This window comes from Pleurodeles waltl, chromosome 6, assembly GCF_031143425.1.
Source record: "Pleurodeles waltl isolate 20211129_DDA chromosome 6, aPleWal1.hap1.20221129, whole genome shotgun sequence".
NCBI classification, from domain to species: Eukaryota; Metazoa; Chordata; class Amphibia; order Caudata; family Salamandridae; genus Pleurodeles; species Pleurodeles waltl.
This window is the reverse complement of record NC_090445.1, coordinates 628,493,905-628,519,449: the sequence shown is the minus strand read 5'-3', so window position 1 is coordinate 628,519,449 and position 25,545 is coordinate 628,493,905. Positions and strand designations below refer to the sequence as shown.

The 25,545-nt window shown below is 44.2% G+C and overlaps 1 protein-coding gene across 2 annotated transcripts in view; it reads left to right on the top strand.

Moving 5' to 3' along the window:
• Window positions 1-25,545, top strand: part of TSPAN2 (tetraspanin 2) — a 716,196-nt gene that overhangs the window by 558,780 nt on the left and 131,871 nt on the right. For both annotated transcript variants that reach the window (XM_069238961.1, XM_069238962.1), the window contains exon 6: window positions 24,060-24,131. In XM_069238961.1, coding sequence (XP_069095062.1) covers window positions 24,060-24,131 — 72 coding nt within the window. The remainder of the gene's footprint in view (window positions 1-24,059; window positions 24,132-25,545) is intronic.

The following is a 25,545-nucleotide window of genomic DNA, read 5'->3' as shown; positions in this document are numbered from 1 at the left end:
TTCAAAATCGATTTAAAAACACCGGCATAATCTGTCAGCTGAAGGATTTCCGTTTAGTATAACAAAGAAGTAAACGAGTGTGAGGACATTAAATGAATATCAGAACAGTTTCTTGGTTCCAGATGGTGTTGATAGTAGCTCATCGCCAATTTATGTTGTATCCAAAAGAAAGGAAAAACGGAGAAGGAATACTCCTGAACATGAAGTTTATTTCCGCATCAACACCAACGTCCTCACAGCTCCAAGTACAGCAACTGACTACGGGAGCCGATGAAGTCATCAGAACTCTACGCACCCAGCCTTCCATAAAGATACACTGCCCACACCAAACAACTAATTACAATAGCATATTTTTAAACACAACAAATAGTTTGTAGGGTATCCCTTTGGAAGGGGCTTGCCTGCAGCCGAAGCTTTCACGGCAGTCAGTATTTCATTATCCAATCTCGTTTGTGAACGAGTCACTGCAGCCACAGAAGCCGTAGCTACTGCTGCTTTGCCCACTTCATCAGCCAATGTATTGCCAGTAACATGTACTCCTACACATTAGTGGCCCAATGTATGTACTACATGGACGCACGGTAGCTTATCCTTAAGATCAGCCACCCTCCCCCACAATATTTTGTGTTTAATGTTGTTCCCTTTAGAATCTCTAAACCCGTTCAGCTTCCAATGATTGAGATAATCATTGTATGACTGAACGCAGGAGTATCAGTCAGAGACTATTAAAGTCAGGCATCCTGGCTCAGTATGTTCGAGCGCTAGCATAAGAGCTTTAAGTTCAGCCAACTGGGCTGTGCAGTCCCCTAGGGTCTGTGTGTAGGTATTGTGAGGGTGGAAAACTCAATCTTCCATCACTCCACTCACGGCTGTGCAAGCTGCAGAGTACTGATGTTTAGTACCTACAGCCGGTTTTGCTGAACCATCAGTGTATATGACAGTATGGTAGTTGTCTAGTGGCAAGATATTTGTTCGTACTGGAGAAACTCTTGTATCTGAAGTTTTGGATCAAAAATGTAATCGACATCAGTGGCGGTCAGGGACGTTGTCCATTGAATCCAACGTTGATGTAATGCTTTAGAGTTAGGAACGCTTGCTTTGGTGACAGCCTCTAAGGCTGGCACCGGGTAGACAACAATAATACATTTCCCCTGGGCAAGTGGCCTCTCTTTTATGATGGCCATCTGAACTGCTGTCAGAATCTTTTCTGTAGGGGCAAAACGCTGTTCTGCATTAGACTATAAATGTGATTTATAAGCTATGGGTACCATGTCACCCTCGTTGAAGGTGACATAAGTAAATCCAGTGGCACCAGCAATTATTCTGATGACCACATTTGTTTTATTATCACATGTGTGTAAATGTTTAGCTTCTAGCATGTCCTGTTGCATTTCCCTAAGGATGCATGTGTGTTTAACTGTCCAGTGTCTGCTAGAAAAACTGGGTGAACCAAGTCTTAAAGTGGCTTGATACGTTATGCATAATCTGGAATGTATGTTCTGCCAAAATTAAAGAAACCTAGTAGTGACTGCAATTTCTTAAGGGTGTTTGGAGGGTGAAGTTGAGCACATTTATCTAGAAAGTGCGGGGCCAGGCTCTTTCCCTCATTTGATAGCTCATATCCCAGGAACAATACACTGAGAAAGGCGATCTTGCTTTTCTTAAAGTTAAATTTTTAACCGAGCTCTGCAAATCCCAAACTGATCCGATAGTCCCTTGCAAGATGCATGTCGAGGTCATCGTCTGTGAGATATATGTCATCCACGTAGGATAACGCCTCAGAATCAATATCATGTAATATTGATGTTACTCTGGCTGAAAATAGCCCTGGGCTGTTTTTTATAGCCTTGAGGTAAACGACAAAAGCGTTTCTGAGAGCCAAATGAGAATGCACTCAGGTCCCGACTTTCGTGTGCTTAGTTTGGCAGAAAAAGCCATTAGATATGTCTAATGTTGTTTTATATTTTTTACGCACTCTATTGCTTATTAGTGCTGTGCTATGTGAGTTTTGTATAGCATATGTGCGTGTATGACTATTTAAATGTCTCTAATCAATGACTATTGTGCATGAATGGTCTGGCTTTGCAATGGGGAATAACAGGTTATTCATTGCAGATGTACACAGCTCAATTACTCCCTGGTACTCAAGCTGGGTGAGTATTTCCCTCACCGGAGCTTTCGCTTCATGTTTGACAGGATATTGTGGCTGTGGTTGGGGTGTAGACCTAACGGGAATAATATGACAAGGAGACTCCTTGTCCCAACCTACATGATTGCGATATAATGCAGGTGCCTGTGCTAAAGCCCATTCAACAGCATAGGCTTATTTTTCTGCTTCCGGAACAAGATCGGAGAAAGAAGGCAAAATGACATCTTCCCCATGCGGGAGCTTACAGACGTCCTCAGGTGGTCAATCTCTTTCGGCCAATAGGATGTCACTAGTAAGTTCATCCCAAAATATCACACTAATGGTGCGCTCCACGTCTCCTTCTATCTGAATTTTGTAAGTCAAAAACCCAGTTGGTGGTAGAACGCGGCCGTCCGCAGTTCCAACTGTGATGATATCGCTAGTTGCTGTCACATCCAGATGATCTTTCAGACTCTGGCGACATATCGTGACCTCTGCTGCGCTGTCTAACAGAGTCACTGCCCACATCTTGTTCCTCAACAGTGTTCTCAAGATTACTGGCATTTTTAGCTGCCAGTGCTGCCACCTTTTTCTTTTTAAACTGTGGCTTTTGCTGAAGAATCTTTTCTTCTTTTTTAATGGTAGACTGCGGCAAGTCTTTCTTTTGTTTCACGTATTCAGGACGTCGGTCTGGATGGCCCCTTCTCTCGCTACATCTATCCGGTGTGTCCTGAAAGGAACGAGAGGGACGTGAATCAGTATATCTGTCAGGAGTTTTAATATTCTCTCTATTTCTGAGATTGTATCTCCTTTCGGAGTTCTCCGGGTGTGGAGAATCAGCTCTCTTATTTCTTCTATCTTTAAAATCTTTTTGTTTGTCCCAGCGCTTCTTAGGGCCCTCTTGTGCCTTCTTTGTACCCTCATTATAGGTGGTACCTTGTAACTCCAATTTCTTTGGCTTGGCTCCCAAACTATCCCGCCCTATACTAGTATATGTATCAGAAATAATTTTCAGTAGCTGTCTCTCTTGTTCCTGGTGTGGAGTTTCCCGGAGACGCTGGCGTATTGCCAGTGCTACAGCTTCCCCTTTAATTTTACTGAGTATTATTGAGGAAACCGCTTCAAAATTTGTTAATTTCATCCCCAAATCCAAGGCTGGTTCAGCCCGTGCTCATTTTGTATTTGTTTTAACACCTCCGGTAAATTGGCAAGTGTCAGAGTTCCATGTGTGGTAGTGTATATGGCAGTGAAGACCATAACCCATGTGGCGCAGTCATCCACGGAGGGAACCATTCCAAAGGGAAAGCACATAGTGAGCAGTCTATGTTTTTCCTGTGGTCCTGTATGGGGAAACACAGCTTCCAGCTGATTAGTTTTCTGGGCAATCCAGAAAGGTATTTTTTCCCATTCTGTGGGTACTTTACCCATGATAGTATGCACTGTTTGTGGATTAAGCCCAGTAGCCAATTGGTAACCACCAGGTGCTGGTGGTGCTGGACGTGCTGGTGTGGTGTTCAATGTTCGCATTACGAACTGAACTAATCGTCTATTGAATGTCACTAATTCATTGTATAAATCTCGCAGATCTGCTATTGTCATATTTTGTATGTCTGGGTGAGGTGTTTAGGTCCGTCATTACTTAAGGGACCTAGCCTCACTCTTTGTAGTAGATGTGGTAGGGCGCCTTCAAACCAGTTCTGGTGTTCTTGGTATGTGAGCGATATTTCATGATACTGGTATGCTCGGTACTGTGGAGGTACGTTTGCAATTTCTTATGTGTGGAATGTATGTGTTCTCTGGTCCACCTCAGGAAAGGTGACCCAACAATAAAATGTTTCTATTTGGTATGCTTCATTAGCCTCTATTATTAGAGTAACATCCCCGCCTTCATCTGTAAGGCCATGCATTAATAAGTGTTGTGTTAGTGCTTGTCTAGCATTTTCAGGAATGTCAATGGCAGCAGCCATTTTTGTTTAGAAAAACGGAACACCAAAAATGGGGAGTATAAGTCCTTTTATGAGTTCGAGCTCGGACAACCTACAGCTTAATCAGGTGTTACCTTTTCAGCTGAGGAGGAATTTCCCAAAGACCACGGACGTCTCCATATAATGGTACTTAGGGTACCTGTTGTCTGTGAGACAGTGATAGTCGGGGTATCCGTAAATTAGTGCCTTAACACCATCGTTGGTGGTGCCATGTCGTAATTTGGACTCTTGCTCTAGGCAAGACTGCTGGTTGGAGGATAACAGTACTTTTGCTTGTAGGCAACTATGCCTATCCTACAACAGATCGCAACTGTTGTCCCTACCTTACCGGCTCACTAACAGCCCCTCACCAGAAACACGATAGTAAAAGGTGATTTGTGGCAGCCTTTACGCATGGACCCGAGAATAAGACATCTCAGGGAGTGTTGTGGTTAAACGGATATTGCCCCTTTCTCACAGATATGTCATGTCTCATACAAACACAGGCAATGACAAAGATGCAGTAAAGTTTCAATAGTTTTTATTTAACACATCTGCAATTTGCGATATGATGCATGGGCTGCAATGATTAGGATAATGAATAATGCAAGAAGCAGAATTGTGAAGATGAGAGTCATTATTACAAAGACCCCGACCATCTAGCAATGTATGTAAAAGACATACGAGGTGTAATATGCCCTAATACCCTAATGTGATAGGCCTAACCTCCTACCTAAAGGAGAGCTGGGTTTGTTAAACCTAATCTGCCAATGCCATGTCCATGAGAGGAGCCCCCAACCCTCATTACCTTGGAATGAGTTCTCTATCTCAGACTCCGCAGGGACACGAAGACTGGGTCAGCGTCAAGACAACGTGCAGCATCAGCGATGGTGGCGATGCCCTCTGGTCAGAATCCCTCTGATTATCTGTCTAAAGTGTGATGTATTTATACAGATCTACCAGGACCCCTGATGTAGGTGTGTTCCCAAACAATAGATAACAGACATGCTTGGGACGGCAATTATTATAAACAAATCCCTCAAAAGTGTAGAGAGGGAAAATCCCTAAGTGTGAACACCTACTGTTTGTTTGTCTTTGTAGCTTGATCTTAACGCCTTAGCGCGGTGCCACTGATAATGCAAAGCATAACAAGTGGCCTAACTATAAACAAGGCAGCCATCTTAGATGAATTAAATAATTAAATGGGCTAAGACAGAGCAAGCTAAGTAGGTTAAAAGTCACTAGGTGACGGGGGCACGAGTCTGCAAGCCAAAGGCTAAGCTAACTCTTGTGATCCCATTAAAACAAACTAGGATTCACTACATACACACACCCATATCACACTCACGCACACCCATATTACATACACCATGGCTGCCATACATACACCAACCAGCACACACACAGCACCGGCAGTGTCCAACACAATCATTCACAGCACCACCAGCTGACACAACAATACCAAAACCTCAACTACACAAATGCTAGGTCATGCAATCTCACTGCACACCTCCACATGACAACACATACATACAACAACACGTAACAACACCACACAACCAATCAATGCAATCACCCTGCTAGACAATGAAGCATATGTCACACTACGCACACACCACACACAACGCATATGAAATAGCCACAAACACTTCCGCACACACAACAACCACTCAAGGGCACACAACACCAACATTACACATCTCCACACAAACAATAAATAATTCACATACATACATGCATGTAGTAAACACAAACATATCCTACACACAATACACAGCAATCACAGCGGGACAAACGGCAGAGCCACACACACAACATGCTGGCCAGGCACAACAGCTAGAACAACCCTCACACACACACATGTCACACACACACATATACAAACCAAAGCCCACAAACACCAAACAGCCATGTGGAAAGAAAGGCAGGACAAGTATGTCACCATCAAACCCAACACCAGGTTGGTCCAGATGTATTCATAATGATAAACAGTGAAATAAATATTGAACTATGTACAATAATGTGGCCATTGGCCTGTCCAAAGTTCCAAGTGCCAGAAGAACTAATGCCACTTCACTTCACCCCTACTTGACTCCTGGCTGCAAAACGACCTCCACAGGGTAGGGGCATCAAGGGGGAAGGCAGGCACCTCAGGTATGAACGGAGGGTATTGGGGTTTGTTCTTGGGAGGGGTGTCCTTGGGCTTGGGTCTGGGCTTTGGAGGGGGGTCCTTGACCTTGGGCATGGGAGGGGCAGACTTCTTGTCAGGGGGAGGGGCATGGGCACTACTATGGGGGCAGGGGAGGACTTGTAGGTGGAAGTGATGGACTTGGGGAGGGACACAGAGCACTTGGGGATTTCACGGTGTAGTAGAGGGGTAGGGAACAGGGAAAACTCCACAAGAAAATATTTCTTAGACACACAGGGGCGGTCATGGCAAAAAGGTTTGGTAGTGGAGGGACAGGGGGTGGTTTTAAAATGTCTCTTGGTGGATGTCTTGGGTGCAGTTGCGTGGAATGCTTGCGGGTGCTGGATGTCTGTTGTGTGAGTGGGTGCGGGCGTTTAGGTGTCTTGGAGGGGTGGTGCAGGGAGATGCCGCAGTGGATGGGTAACTGTCTGTTGGGGTGGTGTCTGCAGGTATGGTACATGTGCTGCATGTGGGGGTGTCAGTGGTTGTGATGGCTGGGGATGTGGTGGCTGGGGTGCATGTCTGCGGGTCTGATATTGTGCTTACTGTGGGTAAGATAGGATTGGTGGCTGGATCTGTGAATGATGATGTGGTGGCTGCAGGTGTGTCTGCTGTAGAGTCTGTGATGGAGAGAGTGGCGTTGGAGTCAGTGCAGGGAATAAATGTTGGCGTGTCTACACGTGTTGCTTGTGTGCATGCCAGTGGTCGGTCTTGTGGTGCTTGTGTTTGTCTAAGCTGCCCTTGTCTGTTGAGGTGGATGCATTCTTGTGTGTACGTGTGCTTTGGATGGGTATGAGGAGAGGGGTTTGGGATTGGGTAGAGGTAGTTGGAGGGGGGACGGAAGACAAAGGGGCACTGGCTGCCATTAGAGTGGAGAACAGAGCTTGAAAGGATTTCTGTAGGCCAGCCATGGCTCGGTGAATGCACTCCAGGAACACATTGCTCTGTTGGACTTGAATTGCCAGTCCCTGGATGTGATTCACAATGGTTTACTGACCCACAGAGATGGGCCTCACTGAGGGCAGCAGGGCTGACTGGGGCAGAGGTGCATGCAGTAAAGGAGATACCCACCTTCTTCAGTGAATGGGCACGGGCAACTGGGTGGGGAGCAACTAGGAAGGCGGAGTTAGTATGGGGGGTGGCAGACAAAGATGGTGCTGAGGTGGTTCCAGATGGGTTCAATACTGCCAGGGAGTGTCCACCGGAGGATGATTCAGAAGAAGAGGTGGTAGATTAAGTCTTCCCCGTGGCACTCCCCTCTGCCCCACTGGGTCTCTTGCTCTCACTGGTGCCAGCTTCCTGGGTCCCATGGGCTGCTGCTTCCCCACTTTCCTGTGCCCCTTCTCCTTCACCAGACGATGCTGATGCACACAAAGAGAAAGAGAGAGGGAGGGAGGGGGGAGAGACAGATAGGGGGGAAAAGGTTCAACATATACCTCCCATAGACATGGGAAAACATTTTCATTGGTGACAATACATATTTCCTAGTCATATGGTGACTAGGCAATGGCATTACACCTTATCTACATCATGCTTTTACATATCACTTCCACCCACCCACATCTGTATGCCATCCCTCACACCTGCATCAATACCTAAGTAGAACAGCAATACAAGAGTCAACCCCATGATGCCACCAAAGCCCTTTTAGCTGGCACAGCATGGCCTGGATGCACTATCAGTAGTATGGCTAGATACACATCTTAGCTCTCCATACCCCTTTCATTCATAGGATGTGCAGCTGAACACAACACATCAGGCCTCTACATTAACAACCCCTGATAAGTCCATGTCCTCTGTGACATGTCAATCACATTGAAGACAACTCCACTCACAGACCACACTGAACCTACCTGTCATATTACATGACTGGTCACTCAGCACAGTGATGCCATTATGGAGTACAACTCTGAGTTAGCCAATACAAGTCAGACACCGAAACAGTTCACATCTGATGTGTACCATGTGAATCTGTGGTATAGCCATATGATCAGTCAGACCATATCGCAGAGCCAGTGCAGCTGACACCCAACAAATACAACACTACTCAGCACACTGCTAAGTGCACCTCCAATGGGCCATGTACCACATATAACACATCCATACACATCCACTGAGTACAGTATCACTACAGAAGTACCACTGGAACACACATGTAACATCATGGACCACTTCCAATGCCACCACACATGCAGGTACACCAGCCTCACACAACCATTCCACATACAGATAAACCTGTCACAGAGGCCAGACAACACACATCTCGGAGGGGTAAGTTTAGCATTCATTATGCACACTTGAACAAACACCACTGGCTGTACACCAATTACAGATCCTACTACAACATAAGGCAGCCTGAAGAGATTGAATACAAATATTGAATCACATCAAAAAGCCATGTGTCATGCAAACCCACACCGCTCATTATCTGCCACTACCTATTGCCCAAGTCAAGCTGTAATAGTCACAGGCGATCAGATGTGCCCCCAAATTTCCATCTTGACATGATATAGGCAATTACTCAGCATTCCAACATAGGAACTGCTAGTGCTTTGTCATACATGCCATGTGCATATCATGGTGACAAATTAGGGATCTCCCAGGGCACTTACCATCTCTAGTACCATCCGATAGGTTTGAGGGCCACATCCTCCCATGTATAGGTCCTAGAAATGCATGATCTGTTTAATCAGGTCATATAAATTCTATATATTGCAGATCCCAGTTTGGCTACCTACACATACCCTACAGTCAGCAGATCACTCATATATGCCTAGTCATCTATCAGGCCTATACTCCTATCCCATGAGGGCTAATTCTGTGGTGGAAATGTATTTGCAGCCCCACAGCCTGTCAATACCAGATAGAGTACATAATGTACATAGTCCCAGTGATAAAAGGAGAGTCACACAGTAGCATTTATCGGTTGGCAGCACAGATGGGAGAGGGCTGACACCTCAGAGCCACTAATGCAGATGGATGGAGCTTGTTATACACAATGCTTAGGGTGATCCAAACACTCACATCCATTGTATGGCCAGGATGGAGTCAGACATGTGCATATGTCATCAGTGTATATCCACATTACAGATATGGAGAGGAATGGAAATGTGAGATGTACATCCACTGACAGTACAGCATGTCAACACAACTACTAAAATACTCTGCCAGGGTGCCTAATACCCATTACCAATTGACAATGAACATGTAGCATAAACAACAATGTAAATTTGCCTGCAGTGAAGCACCCAATCCCATTTAAGGCCAGCCATGTCCCGGGATACAGTCAGTACTCACCCCCTTATGGCTGCTGTGCTGCCCTCAAACATCCACCCATCTCAGGGTAGGCCACTGCCAAAATGTGTGCCATTAGGGGGGTCAGGGTCCAACAGGCACCCCTCCCTCATTTGGAGGACATCTCAGCAGGGCCTCTGTGGTCTTCTGGACCCAGCATCCCAGGCCCTCCCACTGCTTGCGACAATTGGTACTCCGCTGGGCATGGACCCCCAGGGTCTGCACTTGCTTGCCAATCGCACACCAGATCCCTTTTTTCAGAAGGGCATTTACCTGCATGGGTGACACAGACAGAAGGAGAAAGTCATGTAGACTGGCACCATACCAACAGCAGTGGACTATAAACAGCAGACTCACCAAATGCCCACACATACCCATTGTTACAGTTTGCACGCCTTAACTCCATGCACCCTGTCTGCATGTACTCCCAGACTGCCACACTTACGCCATTCACCTTCACACACCCCTATCACACATGACTATGGCACTGGGCTCACCTCCTCCTCTGGTGCCCCATACAGCTGCCCATACAGGATTAGGACCCCTTCCACCAGCTTCTCAAGCTCTTCTTGGGGAAGGCTGGGGCCCTATCACCTGCAGGACGTTGCATGATGGCTCCCAGAGACAGTACACAGCAGCTCACGTCATCCAAGTCTTATTTGCAAGAGTGTCAGGAATCAAGAGAGCAAGGCTGCAGAAAATGGCGGTCACAGCCACCGCATACAGGACTGTCACCGCCGGTGGTGATCATCATTGGCCCCAGTCCCCAGTAGAAGTTGCACATCGGTTGCGTCTGCCTACCGCCATGACGAAATATGGCAACAGACTTAGGTCACTTCCAACTTTCCTGTGCAGCAGGACAGAGGCTGCCATTTTATGCATATATCATGCCTTGCTGCACCAATTTAAGTGCGCCATACACGTTTTTATTTACCAGAATGCAGAGCAGGCCTATGTTGTGCCATGATGCGTAGGCTGATACATGTCACATGCATAACACAGTGACCTCAGATGACGTGCATGTCCAGATACTCGAAGCCTCATAGGCGCTGTGACAATATAGGTATATAGCATGGCTACATACATGCTCAGTGCAGGTCAGCTCAGTGTATCAGATATGGAATATTACACATATGATGTGTGTAACAAACTATTGATCAGGGGCAGCAATGTGCAACAAGGATGGTGCCCATGCCTCTTCAGCATGCTCAATATAGTGTGTGTCAGCAGTGCGAGGCATGTCTACAGTGTTAGGTGTGAGCGATGAGGACAAGTTCAGCTGACATGTGTGGAGTGCTTATCACTTTGTACATTCTCTCTTCTCTGTCCTAGATGCCCTGTTAGAAGGATATTGAGACATGCACCAGTATACCATCTGCTAGTCGACCTTGCAACCCTGGAGGACAGGCATATCATCCTGACCTATCATCTGACTCCTCATACCATCATGGATCTTTGTACCCAGTTGGAGACAGATCTGTTGCCTGCCATTTGTAATCCATATGCCATCCCTCCCACAGTCTGTCCTGTCTGTGATACTCTTACTTGCCACAAGCTCCTTTCAGAATACAGTGGGCGTGGCAGCAGGGATGCCACAGCCCATGTTCAGTTTTGTGTTGAAGGATGTACTGTGTGCTTTCTTGAAACACCTGGACAGCTACATCAGGTTCCCCCAATGTGCAGATTTGGCTTATGTAAAGACTGTCTTCTATGAGATGTGATGCATCCCTCATGTGATAGGGGCCATAGATGGCACCCATATAGCGTTAGTCCCTCCCAGTGCGAATAAACAGGTCTATAGAAACAGGAAAAACTACCACTCCATCAATGTTCAGGTGGTGTGTGTAGCAGCCCAGTACATCTCCCAAGTGACTGCCAAGTTTCCAGGATCTGTACATGACTCCTACATTCTGAAGAACAGCAATGTCTCCCACATGATGTCACGTCTACAGAGAGAGAGATGGATTGGCTCCTTGGTATGTATGCATTTGTATGTGTGCTTGCGTTATGGCACCTGTCATCACATACTTCCCTGTGTCTGTATCTGTATTGTAACAGGTCCCACCTCTGTGCAGTCAGGTGACGCTAACTATCCTAACCCTCCCTGGCTGTTGACACCAGTGAGGTACCCTGCCACGGAAGGGGAACTCCATTTCAATGAGACCCACAGCAGGACGAGGCATGTCATTGAACGAACATTTGGCCTACTGAAGGACAGATTCAGGTGCCTGGACATCTCTGGAGGTGCCCTCCTCTGCACTCGCCAAAAGGCATGCCAGATCATAGTTGCCTGCCACATGCTCTACAATCTAGCCCTGAGACATCAGATACCATTACTAGCTGCTGATGAGGAGGCAGCTGGACCAGTGGCTGGTGATGCAGACTTGGAAAGTGATGAGGACGCAGATGAGGAAGGAGCTGCTGACTCTAGAACGGAGCTCATCATTCAGTACTTCCAGTAACATACAGGTATGTTGTGTGTGTACTTGCAAGTGTTAGATTTCCATGTTGATTGGTGTCAATGGTCCTCCTGATTTGAATCATAAGTGGTGTTGCAAAGTGTTCCTATCCCTATGTGTATGTTGTGTGAGGTGACTGATTGCATGTAAGAGTGAAAATGTCTCATCTCTAACATGTGTACTCTCTGCAGGATGGAAGTATCACATCTCCTATGGGCTAGCCTGTATTGTGCTATTTGTTCAGCATTTTCCTGTTCTTATGTCAGTCCAGCAAGTAACTGTGTACTGTGTGTCTTTGCCTCTCCTACATATTGCTTGATGCATTCATGTTCATTGGCCTTCGGTAACTGATTACAGAATAGACATTAGCACATGACAGATGCCAGCTACAGTGTTTTGTGATGTATTTCCTGTGACAGGTGACATAGAAGTGACATCTGTTGTGCCCTGCTTAGTTGGCAATCCACACTGGGCGTGACAACTATAAACTTCATATGTGCTTTGTGTGCCACCATGCCTACTATCCTGATGGAAGTCTCTGTCTTGGTCTTTTTGCAGGTTGGATCAGTGGATATGCTCTGGTGTGTGACTGGACTAGTGACTCTCTTACTTCTGCCTTTGGACATGTCTGTTCGTTCTTCTGTGTCTCCTGCAGAGGGTGCCTCCCTCTGCTGTCTATTACACTGCCTGTTGCTTTAGGGGGCCATACCCACATAACTTATTGCTGAATAAAAATTTGAAATAGTACAAATAAAGACACATATGCATTTGCTGTGATCTAAAGTGTTGTGCATTCATTGTCCAACAGGGGGTAAGTGGGGTCATGGTGCTTGAATTCATCAGAGTAGGCTGCACAGCTTTAGGTAGCACAGGTCCAGTGTCCAAGGGCCATGGGAAAATGAAATGGAGAAATGCCATTGAATAGTCAACAGGGTGTCTCAGTGGCACAAAAGGGAGAACAATCAGGAGTGGGTCACTTCCTGGCAGTGGGTTTAGTCTTGGCATCTACTCCAGCTGGATGTCTGGATGAACTTCCACATTTGCGGGCAAAATTCATCGGCTACATAGGGAGGGGTGCCTGAGGGCTGTGGTTTCTCTGGCAGGGCCTCCATTCCACTAGCTGCCGTAGATGTTGAAGTCTAAGATGTGAGGTGGCTACTGAAAGGGGCCTGCTGTTGGGTGGAGGAAGCATGCAAGGTAGTGTGAATGTCCCTGAGCACCCCTGCAATGGAGGCCATGGTGGCATTGTGTGCCTGCCACTGCTGCATGACCTCTTGGTGGTATACTCTCTGCAGCCTTTGGTTTTCCCCCAACATGGTAATGATCTGGCCCATCCTGTCCTGCGATTGTTGATATGCTCCCAGGACTTGGGAGATGGCTTCCTAGTCAGGTAACTGCCTTGGGTGCCCCGTCCTCTTGCCCACAGGTGCCCTTCCACACCCCATGCCCCCATGGACCAGTGCCCTTGGCACGGTGTGTCCACTCCCATTTTCACAAGGTCATTGTCTAGGCTGTGAGGGCTCGACTCCAATCCCTGTACTCTAGGGCACACTATTGATTGAACAGTCCTTGGGACACAGGTTTGGGGACAAAGGGTTGGCTGTGATGTTGGTGGCACAGGGTGGGGTTTGATGTGGGCAGGTTGAGGCAGGGAGTGGTAAACTGGCCAGGGTTCCCTGATGGGCCAGTTAGGTCATCAGTGTCCAGATATCCAGGGACTTTGTCCTCACTGGAACCTTCATCCTGAGGAGGGCTGCAGTCTCTAGTATCCTCTCCATGGTGGCACCTGCAGGGGTACCTGTGGATAGAGTGTGAGAGGGTTAAATGGTGGAGGTGTGAATGGTTGTCTCTTTGTCTGATGCATACAATGGCTTGACTTGATGCCCAGCAATGGCAATGACAGGTGCAGCACTGCTACCACAGTTTGTGGATAGTGGATTGTGACATATGTATCATGCTCCATAGGGGTTGTTGTCGGTCGGGCTTGGTAACTTTAGGTCGGTGAGTGGGTTCTGTTAGCATTTGGCAATTCAGGCTTGCTAGATGTGAGTGGGTATGGCTGTACATTGCAGCATGGTGTCCAAGTGGGAGAGGGCTATATATGTATATGAAAGATTGCTTATCCTGTCTGTGTAGGTTTTGCATGGAGTATACCTTCTTACTTACAAGCCCGTGTTCAGTCCAATTCTGGGTTGTTGATCTGGATAGGTGGCTCTTAGGTTTGGTGACAGTGCTGTGTATGTGTTTGTCATTGCATCCAGTTGGTGTAGTTGGTGCAATAGTCATACATGCAAGAGATGTGATGTGCACATTGCAGGTTTTGATGGAGATGGGCAGGTGCATTGTGGGAGTTGTAGTGATTGTAATTGGCAGTGCTATCCATGCACTTGGCAGGGTCTGTGCAACCATTGGGGCTGGGAGGTGGTGTGGCATGCAGGAGAGGGGCATTAGGATATTGGGTGGGAGATGTAGTGGGAGATTGGGTGAAATGGGGTGTGATTGGGTGGTGAGGAGGCATGCTCGGCCGGACGATTTTGTTCCGGGGGAGTGTTAGTTACTTACCAGAGTTCAGTCCTCTGGATATTCCAGTCAGGCCCTCTAGATGCAGGATGTCCAAGACCTTCTCCTCCCATGATGTGAACTTTGGGGGAGAAGATGGGGGCCCACCACCAGTGTTCAACACAGCAATTTGGTGTCTCAATGTCATGGAACGCACCTTCCCCCATAGGTCGTTCCACCTCTTCCTAATGTCGTCCCTTGTGTGTGGGTGGTTGCCCACTGAGTTGATCCTGTTGACTATTCTCTGCTATTTTTTGGACAATGGATATTTGCTGCACCTGTGCTTCAAACAGTTGTGGCTCTACCCAGACGGTTTCATTGACCACAACCCTCAACTCGTCATCTGTGCAGCATGGGTGCTTTTGACGGGACATGGTGGTTGTGTTGTCGGTGGGCGTGGGTATTATGTGGGTAAGGGTGCAGTATAGGGTGCTTGGTAGAGTGGGGGTGTTTGGGTATGTGTGCTGGTTGTTTGTGGTGTTTGTGTATAGTAGTGATGTATGCATGGTGTTGATGTGCAGTAGTGTGGTGTGTGCTGAGTGTGAAGTGTATACATTCCTATGGTGTATATATGCTAAGTAATGAGTTCTTGGCTACTCGCAGTCTCTGTATGTGGTTTTTGTCACAAAGGATTGTGGGTTGTGTGAGGGTGTGTTATATAGTGCAGTGAGTAGGTGAGTCTGCTGTGTGTATGTTTGTCGGGTGTGGGGTATTTGAACTGTCCAATGTGGTGTTGTGTTCTGTCTGAGGTGAGTTTATGAGCAGTTCGGACCGCCAATTGTTTTCCACCATGGAAGAACCACTGTGGTGATTTGTGGGTCGTAATCTGTTGGGTGGAAGGTTGTCGGACTGGCGGTGCTGGTGGTGTAACTGCCTGTTTCCCCCCTCCAGTGTCCCGGCAGTGTCTGATTTGTGACTGTTTTTTGGTGGTTTTCAGTGTGTGACTCTTAATACTCTTAATTGTGACACCGTGGCGGTCTTGCAAAAAGGTTGCCAAAGTCGTAATGAGGCTCTATGTATTTAGGTGAATTATAATAAATGTCATATTTCAACTGTAGGCCCTTAGGAGGACACTTGTTGCCTATTCAGTTCTCTTTCAAATTCATCTATAACTTGCTATGTTTGCCTCTCTTGATGCATAATTTCTGAATCACTAACTGGCTATATAATACAGCTTCTAAATCCTTGGAATAAGCATTGCACTCATAAATACCATACTTATTTGCTTTTAGGCTTTGTAATTAAAGCTTTTATGTTTCATCTATGTGTTGTTTATGAATGATGTACCTTTCAACACTTGATGTGCCCTCTGGAATCAAAAGATGTTTGAATGTAATTGGGACATTATGTATCAATATGTAAATATTTTGCCCTCTTGATTCATCTGATTGCTAGTAAAAAAAAAGTAAAAATTAGATTGAAAAAATTGAGTGTGAGTTTAGTACTTGTATTACCCCCCTACAAATAGTAACATTTATTGATATAGTGGAAAGGCATTAGTAAGCGCCAGATAAATGGCAGAAGGTTCCTATTTGGAGGGTCACATAGGGTGGAGAGCTTGGAGGAAAAAAGGAAAAAAAATACATAACGCTCAAATCTCCTGTACAAACTTCCTGGACTAATAAATAATACACTAAACGATATGATGACTAATAGTAAAAAGATATATTTTATACCATGGAATGTTATTGGGCTACAAACAACTTAATATTATTTCAAGAAATATATTCCACTAGCCACAAATGTAAGGCCCTAATAAATAAAGAAGGATGATTACAGCATGTGACTTGTACTAAACAGGCATGTCCTATTAAACAATTGTACTACTTGATGTCAAATGTCAAAATATTGTTATGTAAGAATATCAGGGATAAAGTATTGAGGACCAAAATATTAAAAGGTAAGTGCCATAGCAGAAGTATAGTTTTAATATTGCTGATTCCACATCTACGTACCATGAAGATATAAAGGGCACACCCATTGAAGGAGCTGAAATTATAATAAAAAAGGGGTCAAACATAGAAGTCATAGACTCATTAGTGAATAGAATGGTAGGTTGGCCATCACAAAAAGGTGTGCAATGCAGCATACATGTGTGAATGATAATTTGGCCCAAATATCACCAACATGGGTCTATTGAGAGGCCTGTTTATAACATTAGCTGATTACAGATTGCCAATCATAGTAGGAGGAGACTTAAACAACCTGCTAAAAAAGAGATGGATAGATCTACAGGGACCCTTCACATTATTTCACCTAGTGAGGTGAGGACCTCAAAAAATATTTGTGATGTTTGGAGAAGGTAAGTGAGGAAACAGAGAAGCTATACCTTTCTAAGTTAGAAAGACAGCCATGTCTCTAGAAATGACATTTGGTTGCTAGATGGTAAATTTAAAGATAATGTATTAAAAGTAAACAATATTTCAGCGTATATCTCAGACCCTTCTGCAGTATGAATGCAATTAAAGTTTATATTCCAATATGTATCAAAGAGGTGGATATTGGATAGACAAATACTTGCCAGAGAAGAAATATCTCAATTGTTAAAAGAAAACTCTATAAAGATGTTTTTTATATAACTTGGCTAGCTGCAATTTGAGTATTGTCTAAGATGCATATAGAGCTTATCTGCAAACAATAATCAAAAATTAAAGAAGAATGGTAAAAAAGAGAGAAGAATAACATTCATTAATGCAAAAACTGAGAGCGAGTGAACTAAAATTAATAGAATCAAAACAAATTGACTTTGATGATGGAGTTCAAGGGGCAAAACATGATTTTGAAATTATATTAGAGCAGATAAATAGGATAAGATGGGAAACAAGTAAATTCCAATATTTATAGTATAGTGAAAAAGTGGTAAATTGCTTGCTTTGAAGAGCAAATTATAGAGGGTTAAAATCATAGTAGAAGTATAAAAGAGGCCAAAGAAAGTAGGATAAAAACTAGTCAAAAAGACATGGAACAAGCTTTTCATATTTTTTTCAAGATTTAGATAAAAAAGAAATAAAGATTGACAGCTTTCATTTAAAGCAATGGTTGACAAACTCATGTCATTAAATGAAAGACTCCAGTCTATAGTGAGCCACAAGATTACAGAGTCAGAAATTAGAGATATCATAGAAGGGCTGAAGAATGGTAAGGCAGCAAGCCGTGGTGGCTTACCAGGTGAAGTATATAAAAAAGGGGAAGGAGGAAGTTGTTCCAGTTTTGAAACAACGTTTTAATGCAATTTTAACTTAAAACATCACAGTACCATATTCCTGGCATGGGACAACAAATATCTTAATACTAAAACAAAAAGCAAATCCCCAAATTTGAATCTCATAGATCAATTTCACTGCTAAATGTAGATAAAAAAATCTTTGCAGGAGTGACGGCCAAAATACTGTTACGAGTTGCTGGAGAACTGATCCATGAAGATCAAAAGGGATTTGTCAAAAGGTGACAAATACATGGTCTTACACATTTATTCTTAAGTGTAATAGATCAGGCTGTATAAGAAAAAGCCCTAGCTGTAATAACTCTGCAAATGTATGTCTCAGTTTCGGATTCCCCCTGGTTTCACATCTGCAATCTAGTCTTTGTATGAGATCCAAACTGCAAAAGTATTGTTCCCAACAAATAAAGTTCTGCTGGAAAGAGGTGCAAAACAGGGATGACTTCCCTCTCATCTCTCTCTATACATATACAGAGACCTTTGCCCAGTTAATTAGACAACACTCCCATATCCTTCCTTTTGGTTTCAAGTGATTAATAAACAAAAAGTGTCCTTTTTGCTGATGACCTCTAAACAAAACAAGGCAAAAGATCAGACTGAGGAGCTGGCTTCTGAATGTAGGAAAATCTCAGGATACCTGTTAAAGGAAGAAAAGACAGAAGTTATAGAATGGATTATCTCACCAGAAGAGAGCACAAAAATGAATACAAAGGGGATACAATATCTGGAAATATTGATACAGCTGGACATTGATATTATTCCATCAAGGTATTTAACAAATGTGGTTAAGGAAAATGATGACTTACTGGAAAAAAGGTCAAACCTTCCTTTAAATATTTGTGGACAGGTAATCCTAATAAACATTTTGAGTCTCCCAAAACTGCATTTCTTATTGTATATCATTAGACTTTGACAGATAAACAATCTTAACTATTCACAGCAGTCTTTCCATGTTTTATATGGTTTCAGAAAGGGATGAGAGTTTCATGGAAGAAACTAAGGAGGAAGGTAGGTAAAAGTGGACTACATCTACTAGGCCTCCTATGTTATTGTTGGACCTTCCAGTTCAAAAAAAGATAAAATGTTCTATTCTCCAATTCAGTAGATCAATCCAGTAGAGGGTAGTTGTTCCAATCTCGTTTTAAAAAATTTATGCTATGATGGAGCATAGCTATATAAATTTGTTGCAGTAATATTTTTTTAAAGTTGATTTTGAGACACTTAAACCATATGCCACTATCTGATATAAAATTAAGCTGAGACTGGGTATACCATATTGTAGTATAGACTGCTTAATTTGGGATCCCCACAGAGCACGTGGCTTTATGAAAGACTATATGAGTCAAACATTTAGAACAGAGGGGATTCTTCGCAGGGGAGACTTACTGGAACAATAAAACAGTGCTTCATTTATAGAAAATGAAGTACCAGGGTGAGTCAATTCATAAGAGTCCACTCCAGCTGGCACCACGAAAAAGGTGTGCAACTACTGCTGAATGCCGGTATCAGCACCATCACTGGAAAAACCCCATGATAGGTGCCAGTCTTTAGAAATGAGTGCTGTTGTGGAGCACCTGAATACAGTGACACAAATTAAGCACTGAATGCAATCTAAAAACGTGTGAAGATTTATTTGAAGATTCGGGGGGTCATTAGGAGTTTGCCAGACAGAAACATCAGTCCGGCAAAATCCTGATGAGGAGACCACCGCAGTACAGGCTGTCTCCCCACTGGCCTTATTACAACTTTCCCACTGGGCTGGCCAGCAGAATCCAAGTTGAGAAAGGTTCAGCAGAAAGCTGGGCAGGGGGAACCCTGCACTACCCATGGCATGGGCATGAGCAGTGCATGGACCCCCCTGTGGCCCTCTGCACTTGTTCTCTGCTAGCCTTTTCATGGTGGTGACCAGGACCGCTGTCAGCCCGTCGGAATCTTGGATCCTGGTGGGGACGGCGGTAGGTTGACAGGTCTGGACGCCAACCCCGTAATGTGGCGGTTGGACCGCCACCTTGAGTCTGGCGGTCTTACAACCACCAGACTCATAATCGGCTACTCAGTCTGGAGCATAGCAAAAGTTAAGCACATCCAGTTGCAAACTTCACAGACTCAGTTGAGCTTGGAATTGGAGTAGACAAATATCAAACCCAAAAGAAGGAAGTTGCAAAATGGTATGAAGCTTTGTCTGGGCACAAGACAAAGATGAAGTTGCCATATGCCACTTCGGAAGGATGCTTGTCAAGCCCAAATATGGAAACCCTATGGAAGATATCTCTATGAGCAAATGTGAACTCTGCTGACCTGAAAAAGAACCATTTATTCAAACTCCATAGTCTCCATTGAAACCTACGAAGCTGAGTAGGGCTAAAAAAAAATCAAGAAGTGGTATGTATAAATGTGGGGCACCAGTGGTAAATGATAAACATATGTTTTAAGTTACTCCAAACTAATGTTCTAGAAAGAAGTAAGTATGTTCCTTAAAGCTATATTTTTCTATATAAAGTGAAGGTTGATGATATTAGGAATTGAGCTAAAATCAAAAGAAACTGTTTTCATGAATAAGGCTAAAAATATATTAATGTTTTATGTAACATTATTAGCTCAACTTGATCTTTAAGAAATTGATTTTCAACTAATGTACCTCTAGTTCAGATTGGCTAAGAGAAAAAGCCTTAACTTAAAAGTAGGACATTCACAGTCAGAGTACAAAAAAATTGAATTAACAAATACATCAATCAATCAATCAAGGATTTGTAAAGCAAGGCATGATATCTGTGAGGGTGTTAAGGCGCTGGAGTTGCTAACTGCTTCGTGGTGATCTGCTCATTTGAACAGCCAGGTCTTTAGTCCTTTCCTGAGTTGCTGGAGCAATGAGACAGGCCTGAGGTGCAGGGGATGGTCGTTCCAAGCTTGGTGTAAGATGGAGCGTCCTCTTCTTTTGCCTCAGGAGTTCAGGGGGTGTCTGCGAGGAAGAGGGAGGCAGATTATAGGTGTCTGGTTGATTGGTAGTCATACGCTGGCCGTGCAACAATGACCCTCATATATTATGCCATTTTACCATCGATAAGGCTCTGATTCATACAAATAGAGCCTTTCCGACCTCAAAATAACATTTTTTAATCCACCAAACACAATTAGCAATTCAGTAATATGCTACCAATTATTAACAAATCGCTATTTGGGTTTGGGAACCCATATCGAATTAATAGTTGAAAGGGATGTGAAAAGGGCGTCCTTTCAAAATACCTATTCCTTTAGGGATAAATTAATATTTTGTGACTGTAATCTGGTTGCAAAACATTAATATTTTACCCCCTCCTTAAAGGAGCTGGTACTTCATTTCCAAATGGGAAGGGACCTCTTCCCCTTTGTAAATGTTCACAAAAACGTTTTTTGTGAGCAGGCAGTGGTCCACGAGACCACTGCCATCGCATAAAAATAGTTTGTAGAATGTTTTTTAAATGCATCCCATTTCCCTCTAAGGAACACAGGCTGCATTTAACCAAAAAATGTTTATTTAGAAGCAAAAAAATACTATGGGCCTCATTATGACCCTGGCGGGCGGCGGAGGCCGCCCGCCAGGATGCCGCCCTCCAAAATACCGCGCCGCGGTCAAAAGACCGCGGCGGGTATTACAAGTTTTCCCCTGGGCTGGCGGGCGGTTGCTGAAAAACCGCCCGCCAGCCCAGGGGAAAACGACCTTCCCACGAGGATGCCGGCTCGTAATCGAGCCGGCGGAGTGGGAAGGTGCGACGGGTGCAGTGGCACCCGTCGCGTATTTCAGTGTCTGCAAGGCAGACACTGAAATACTTTGCGGGGCCCTCTTACGGGGGCCCCTGCCGTGCCCATGCCATTGGCATGGGCACGGCAGGGGCCCCCAGGGGCCCCGCGACCCCCCCTACCGCCATCCTGTTCATGGCGGCTTTCCCGCCATGAACAGGATGGCGGTAGGGGGGGTCAGAATCCTCATGGCTGCCGAGCGCGCTCCGCAGCCATGGAGGATTCACACGAGCAGCGGAAAGTCAGCGGGAGACCGCTGACTTTCCGCTTCTGACCGCGGCTGAACCGCCGCGGTCAGAATGCTCGTTGGAGCACCGCCAGCCTGTTGGCGGTGCTCCCGTGGTCGGTGGCCCTGGCGGCCGGTGTGACCCTCTATGTTTTTACTAGCAGTTAATGCACAAATTGCAAATATTTCCTAACAAATCCATTTTGTACATTCCTTTAAGAAATCGCAAATTACGAACCATTACTTGTCGCAGTTTTCGATTCCTTAAATGGAATCTTTGTACATGATGACCAATATTCAATAATGGGCTAATAATGTAGAAGGTTTACCTCAAACAGTCCCAATTACACATATACGATTTACGCAGATTTCGTGGCCAGGTATAAAGTGCAAAATGTAATTCAAAAATGCACCTATATTAAGGATGGGTACAGAGTGAAAGATATATAAATATATCTATATGCATCTTGTGGTGATGAGAACTAAAAAAAGGGGGTGTATGTGTTTTTATAGTGTCCTTACCCATCTTCACTCCCTGTCACTGCTTCATACCCCACACTGACATATATTTTGAATTCTTGTAATATGGCCAACATGAGTATCCCATCTGCCAAGGTCATAATCAGGCCCTATGTCTTGTTTTCTATGATTTATTGGATCGGCCCAATGCTTCAGCTTGACAGTTTCAGATCCTTAATCCAGCCATCATATCTGCACTAGGGCGCTTGTATCTATAGTATCTATAGTGTATTGCTTTTTCATTTCACTGGTTTAAACCAAGCACTTTTACGTGAACATGTGGGTAAAGCTAGTCCACTTTAGTTTGGTGTCCAGCCGTTTATGCATTATTGGATAGATATCAACAGAATACTACCAGGAAGGATTACACTTAAAATTATAATCTTGTGTCCAAAATGAGGTTATTTCTTTAATTGTAGTCTCTGAACGCTCAGTGTTTGTAAGCCCATTGATCATTTGCTCATGTGCATCGCACTCTCTATTAAAGAACTTACACCAGCACTTATTCTTTGTCTGTATTGGTATGTACAGCGCTGGCTCTTTCGCTATGGCGTAGGAGAGTCATGCCCCCGCCAGCAGCAGCTGCAAAACGTTAAAAATAATAATAATTTATTATTGTTTTATTTTTAAAGGGGCGGGGCCATGGGGATGGTGAGCATGGAGGGGGAGTGGTCCTAAAACGGACAAACACACATGCTCACTGAGCTCTCTCTAGCCCGGCACTGTGAAGCCGGGTTGGAGAGAGCAGGCAGAAGCTCCCAGTCTGCCTTGGAGCGCCAAGTCAGGACGCTCCAGCCAATCCTAATCCTGAGAGCAGCGTTAGGATTGGCTGCATGGCAGGCTGGGAGTCTGTGCCTACAGTGCAGCCTGCAGACCGGCTATGTGGCGGGGAACTCGGGAGTCAGGTAAGTTTTTTTTATTTTTTTTATTTTGTTGTCCCCTCCGATCCCCCCACACCCCTTCACCACGCAGCAAGCTGTGACTGAGTATGTATTTGAATTTTGCAAGTGAAAACATACTGTATATTAGGCGAAGGACTGGGAGATGTTACAAGATTATGTACATGAAGAGTATGGAACTCCAAACAAATCAAGATCTGACCAAGGCCTTAAAGTTTTCAAAGAGGATATGCCAGACCACTTTTTGTGCGTCATTACTCTCTTTAAAGAGACCACTTTTTCTACACCACTGCTCTTGTTTGAAGTGCCTGTTTGCACTGTCCACACTGCTCACTTAGGTCACAGGGAACCTGTGTTTTTTATCTTAACTACCACTTTAAATATATGGTATATTCAACTAGTTGTGTGCTCTGCCCCTCTTCTGTATATATGGAAACTCATGCAACTGTTCTTTTATGTGTGCTAGGTAGTGTTTGGCTGCCATCCTGTGTTTTGTTAGCTCTATATGAAACAGCAAAACAAAAAGACCTAAAAAATAAGAACATGTTTTTTACAATTGCATTTCACATATTTATATTTTCGGCATTTGGAAATTAAGTGATTTGTCCAGAGGTACACAATTTTTCAGTCAAATGTTAAGCTTGGGATTCTGGTCCAGGTCCCTAGGTACTAAAGATGGCACCTGTTCAATAGCCTTTATACTATAACGGGTTAAATAAAGTTGCAGAAGAAGGGTGAGCCCAACATCAGCCCCATATAGTCTACTTATTCAAGCACTATTGTTCCTTAAATAATGAATTATATTTTTTTATTTCACCTAATCCAGGTTGGCTGCTGTGGGAAAGACAGTGTTGAAGATATGAAACACCTGTGTCCCAAAGACCTAAAAGTGCATAAAGTAAGCTTTGCCTTTTCTTTGTTCATTTTCTAAGGCTAACTTGCATGCTTTTCTACACATCTAATAACCAGTAGGTATGCAGATATGCAGAGTGCTAATTATTACCATTTTTGAGCATGGGATAGGCCATGAGTCATAAAATGTGAAGACTTGAGTTTGCCATGGTGCCCCTTCCCTCCCTCAGTGATGTTAGGAAATAGCATATTACACTCTGCACACTTGTACATATGGTTAATATTGTTCCATTTGCTCATGTGCAGTAATTATAAACCAAGGCATGTATTACTAAAGAGAGCACAGGGGGTTAAATCCTTACAGTGAACTAAATTTGAAATGATGAGGCCATGTGAGTATGTCCCTCTTGTCTTTGTGTAATATGATTTTAAAATGGAATCAGAGGTGCACTACATACCATTTCTGTTGTCATTTATACTGTTCTGTAGTGATACCATGGAATTTGACTCTTGCACTTGTGGTGAATCCTAGTTTGTCTTAGCGGGATAACAGGAGTTAGCTTAGCCGTAGGCTTGTAAACTCGTGCCCCTGTCACCCAGTGACTTTTAACCTACTTAGCTTGCTCTGTCTTAGATCATTTAATTATTTATTACCTTTAAAATGGCGGGCTTGTTTATAGTTAGGCCACTTGTTATGGGTTCAATTATCAGTGTCACTGCGCCAAGGCGTCAAGATCAAGCACAAAAGACAAACATACAGTAGGCATTCACACTTAGGGATTTTCCCTCTCTATACTTCCGAGGGATTGTTGATATTAATTGCCGTCCCAAGCATGCCTGTTATCTATTGTTATGAATAACACTTATGTCAGCGGACCTTGTAAATCTGTATAAATACAACACACTTTTAGACAGATAATCAGAGGGATTCCGACCAGAGGGCATCGCCACCATCGCTGATACCAATGCTAAAGTCATCTTGACGCTGACCCAGTCTTCGTGTCCCTGCGGAGTCTGAGATAGAGACCTCATTCCAAGGTAACGAGGGTTGGGGGCTCCTCTCATGGACACGGCTTTGGCAGATTAGGTTTAAAGAACCCAGCTCTCCTTTTATAGGTAGGAGGTTAGACTTACTCTCCTTAGGGTATTAGGGCTTATTCCATTTCTTTTACATATACATATATTTCTTTCATATATTGCACAATGGTGGGGGTCTTTATAACAATGACTCTCCTCTTCACAATACGGTTGCTTTGTATATTCATTATCCTAATCATTGCAGTTCATGCAACTTATAGCAAATTGCAGTTATGTTGAATACAAACTATTATAACTTCACTGCATCTGTGTTATTGCCTTTGTTTGTATGAGACATAATAAATCTGTGAGAAAAGGGTAATTTCCGTTTAACCACGACAACCCTGAGAGATCTTACTTTGAGTCCATGCGTAAGCGACTGC